The 4789-nt window shown below is 43.6% G+C and overlaps 1 protein-coding gene across 1 annotated transcript; it reads right to left on the bottom strand.

The window, feature by feature from the left end:
• Positions 1-2842: 2842 nt before the first annotated feature.
• Positions 2843-3880, bottom strand: LOC105144071 (uncharacterized). The gene has a single exon (XM_087407786.1). It carries the CDS (start codon positions 3829-3831, stop codon positions 3106-3108), a length of 726 nt encoding a protein of 241 aa, XP_087263912.1. The 5' UTR covers positions 3832-3880; the 3' UTR covers positions 2843-3105.
• Between the last annotated feature and the right edge of the window lie 909 nt (positions 3881-4789).

The raw sequence follows: 4789 nt of genomic DNA, 5'->3' as shown, positions 1-4789 counted from the left end.
CACGCAACTGGCAATGTGTCGTTCTACTTTACTTCTTAAATCGCGTATGAAGTACTCCTGCTGAATACGTTCTTCGGTACGTTTCGCTGCCATATGCCCTTTCTCGTGAATCGTTCGAATTACGTCTAATTCTAGCGTCTTGGGAATAACAAGTAAATCTCTACCGTCTTGAAATTTGTATAATAAATCGCCGCTTATGTGGTAATTCTTATATGGTTTGTCTTTCAATTTCACAATTTCTTTTATCGCTTGAATCTCTTCATCGTTTGCTTGTTGACTTCTAATTTGTGGTATAATCGGACTTTTTGCTATCGTCATAACCGGATGTCGACTTAAAGCATCGACGTGTTTCATACGAGTGCTCGGTCTCTATGATGTAATCATAATCTTCTAATACTAAAGCCCATCTCGCAATACGTGTACTTAACTCTCTCTTGCTCATGGTTCGCTGAAAAGCCGCACAATCAGTAATTATTTTGAATTGAATGCCTAGCAGGTATACTCGTAATTTTCTAAGTGCCTCTACTATAGCAAGCGCTTCTAATTCGTAACTCGTATAATTTCTTTCCTCCTTTTTCGTCTTTTTGCTCATAAAATATACTGGGTGTAATAAGTCGTCTTCGTCTGAACGCTGTAGTAGTACAGCTCCTTAACCGTCTATACTTGCGTCCGTATGTACTTCCGTTTCGTGTCGCGAATGATATATTTTCAGTACTGGGTTCTGAGTTAAAATCGTCTTTAAGTACGAACGCGTTTCGAACCTTATCGTCAAAATTATACGATTGATCTTTCCGCAACATGTCGCTCAACAGTTTCGCGATCGTAGAATATGAAGGTATAAATTTTCTGAAGTAACCCGTTAATCCAAGAAAGACCCGTTAATCTTTGAATGTCTTTTAATTCTCTCGGCTCTGGATAATCTATCACGGCTTTGATTTTCTCTTGGGAAGGGTAAATTTTGCCCCCTTCTACTACGTGTCCTAAGAACTCGATTCACGAATTGACACTTCTTAAAATTAATTTGCAAACCGTAGTCGCTAGCTGTTTTCAATACGGTTCGCAATCGTTCCAACGCTTCTTGTTCGTTTGCTGCCGGCACGATCAAGTCATCTACGTAAACACTATATTTTATCTAATCAAATCCCAGAAAGCAGCATTAATGTACCTTTGGAAAACCCTCGGCGAATTACATAATCCAAAAGGGACTTTCAGGAATTGGTATTGATCATTCAGAGTGACAAACGCCGTATATTGTCGACTCTCTTTTTCTACGGATACATGAAAAAAATCCGTTTTTCAAATCTAACGTACTAAACACACACGCATCCTCTAACTTATCTATTATAGATCTTCAATTAATGATAAGGGATAACCGTCTTTTTCTATGACTTGGTTTAACTTCCTATAATCGACACATACACGCGGTGATCCGTCTTTCTTTCTTACAACGACTACTGGACTCGCGTATTCCGACGAACACTTCTCAATGACCCCGTCGTTTAACCATTCCGCTATTTGATTTTCGACTACTTCGCGCTCGGGTGCCGGTAATCGTCGCGGTTTTTGAAAAATAGGCCTTTCGTCTTTTGATACGATACGCATGCTGTCGGTTGTCTTACACTTATTTACTTGGTACTCTTCAATAATCGTCTCTACTTCTTCGCGCACTTTCGGATCCGTCGCGTCACCAATGTCTAACGGTTGCTTTTCGATCACGTTGATTCGTGTTAACGATTGAGCAAGTGTTGCTCTACGTATTAGGTGTTGGAATTAATTCGTAGCGTTTTTTTAATGAAAGAATGTTATTTATTTCACATGAGCATTAAAAAATACATTAATGAAAGTACTTCCCATCACTTTCTACTACTTTTGACCATCTTTCGGGCAGTGAATGAATACCGCGTCGGAAGAACTGTTCATCTTTAGATGAAATCCAGGAATCGAACCATTTTGTACAATCTTCGTAAGATGTGAACTTCTGCTCGCACAAGCTATGAGCTAATGATCGAAACAAGTGGTAGTCGCTAGGTGCAATATCAGGAGAATACGGCGGGTGCGGTAGCACTTCCCATTTAAGTGTTTCCAGGTATGTTTTTACCGGTTTTGCAACGTGTGGGCGAGCATTGTCGTGCAGCAAGATGACTTTATCGTGTCTTTCGAAATATTCCGACCGTTTTTGCTTCAATGCACGGCTCAAGCGCATCAGTTGCCGTCGGTAGAGATCTCCAGTAACGGTTTCATGCGGTTTTAGCAGTTCGTAGTATATGACACCCTTCTGATCCCACCAAATACAGAGCAGGAGCTTTGAGCCATGGATATTGGGCTTTGCCACTGATGTTGATGGTTCGCCGGGCTTAACCCATGACTTTCTGCGCTTTGGATTGTCATAATGGATCCACTTTTCGTCACCGGTAACAATCCGATGCAAAAAACCTTTTCTTTTCTGCCGTTGAAGCAGCAGTTCGCACGTGAGAAAACGTCTCTCAATATCCCTTGGTTTCAATTCATATGGGACCCAATGTCCTTCCTTCTGGATCATGCCCAAACTTTTAAGACGTTTTCCTATTGTTGAGAAGTCAACTTCCAATGACGTAGATAATTCTTTAAGTGTTTGACATGAGTTTTCATTGAGCAGTGCCTGCAAATCGTTATCTTCAAATTTTTTCGGCTGACCAGGTCGCTCCTTGTCATCCAAGTCGAAATCACCAGCTTTAAAACGTGCAAACCACTTCCTACACGTTTGCTCAGCCAGAGCATGTTCACTATACACATCCACTAAAATACGATGAGCTTCAGCTGCACTTTTGTTCATATTAAAGTAATGAAGCAAAACTCCCCGCAAAAACACTTTATCTGGCACAAATTTTGACATATTCAATGAATTATACAGTATTGTTATTTATGATTTCAAGAAAGGTTATGTACGGCAAATGACGTCCTATGATAGATGTTTACAATGTATACAGAACTATAGGTAACAACGAAATAGTGTACTGCTTGTGCCATCTCTTGTAAAACGCTACGAATTAATTCCAACACCTAATATAATTATTCCGTCGTTATTGATCGTCGTCATTTCCGTCATCGTTAGAAAATCGCTACCAATTATGATGCTCGACTTTGTAGCTCATTTGACACAACGTGCACTACCCACGGATATTCATCAGTATCTACTTTTATAATTGCATTTACGCAACTTAACGAGTGTACTTCGTTTTTCCCAAAACCGGTTAAACAAATACTATTTCCCCGTAGCTTGTCTAATTTCATTCTATTGTAAACGTCTTTGCGCATTACTGTGATTTGGCTGCCGGTATCTATTAACGCATTGACCCGCACATCGTTTATCGTGATTCGTTTACACATTCTATCGCTCGGTGTATCAGTAACCGTATTAATTACCGTCGTCTTTTTATCCGTTACCGCCTCACTATCGTCTGACGCGTTACACAACCTCGCCGTATGCCCGTATTTTTGACACTTGAAACACTTTTTACTTAGTTCTTTCTTCTTGCAGTCTTTAGCTTTGTGTCCTTTATCGCCACAATTGTAGTATCTCACGTCTGTTTCCTGTTCCTTTTCACCTTTTGATGTTGATGGTTTCCTCGCTTCTTCTATTTTCTTCTGCATGTTGTTTCTCTCTCTCGTCCTCATCCTCTCAGTATTCTTCTTCCGAATTGTTTCGTATACTTTCAGCTTCTCCTTGAATTCCGTCAATTTTTTTGCTGCGTACAATATAATCTTGCTCTGCACGTCTTCCGGAAGTCCATCAATCACGTACTTCATGAGTGCTTCTGCTTCTATGTTGCCTCTAGCAGCTATTTCTTTCATCACATAATAATATTACGGTACGGTTTCGTCTCTCTTCAATCTTCTTTTGACCAGCATATCATGTATTTGAGCATTGTTTATTTTGTCTATAAATTCGTCTCGTAGCATTTCTTTTAATTTCTTCCACGACTTGATAATGCCTTCGCTGTCGATGAGCATTTTCAGGGAGGCCTCTCGAGAGTCGCGTCAGCAGTCTCGTTGAGGTCCCTCGAGGGCGAAAGCCGTGAGAGGCGTAAAAGGACGGCCGATTTCGTGTTCTCCTCCTCGGATTTCGAAGAGGTCTAGGGGGAGGCCGGCACTGAACCCGGACAACGTTGGGAAATTCACGGCGGAGGCAAGGGCGAAGAAGGCCGACAAGGCCAAGGCCTGGCAGCTGAGGAGGGACCACCGGGCCATAATAGACCCGCATGTGGAGTCCTTCTCCGCGTCCGCGAAAAGGGCAAAGGACAGAGCCATCGACCTCGCCATTGAGTACGATCAGCAGCCTTTGCGATCGGTTGCCGCGGTAGTAACCCGCGAATTAGCAGCCATCGCCAAGGCTGTAGAGAAGAGCAAAAATATTAAAGGAGACTTCGTTAGGGACCTGTGGACGGCTTTCTCCAAGCTGTCCGCAGCCCTGAGCTCCGTGATGGCGAGGTCGGGCGATGGCGATCTGCCGGCCGAAGACGACCGGCATGTTGAGAGCTCCAGGGCGTTGGCCTGAGCGGAGGAGAAACGACAGCTCAACCAAGAGCTGATGTTCCTCCGCTCCAGAGTCGCCATCCTGGAGCGTGGTAGAAAAAGGGGGAGGTCGACCTGCCGTGATACTTCAGGGAGGGACAGGGCGACCGGTCCGGGGTGGGACTCGGCCATGGAATGGTCGGGTCTCGATGGCTCGACCGATGCCCGCAGCCCCGTTCGAACGCGGGGAAGACGAACCGCTCCCACGGAGGGGGAGGGTCCGTGGCCGCACATAACG

The sequence above is a fragment of the Acromyrmex echinatior genome, chromosome 7 (genome assembly GCF_024713525.1).
Source record: "Acromyrmex echinatior isolate Ae372 chromosome 7, ASM2471352v2, whole genome shotgun sequence".
NCBI classification, from domain to species: Eukaryota; Metazoa; Arthropoda; class Insecta; order Hymenoptera; family Formicidae; genus Acromyrmex; species Acromyrmex echinatior.
This window is presented reverse-complemented; position numbering and strand designations above follow the sequence as displayed.

Bases quoted from the DNA above. Each gene is read 5' to 3' on its own strand.
- LOC105144071 (XM_087407786.1), bottom strand. From the start codon at position 3,831: ATGAAAGAAATAGCTGCTAGAGGCAACATAGAAGCAGAAGCACTCATG.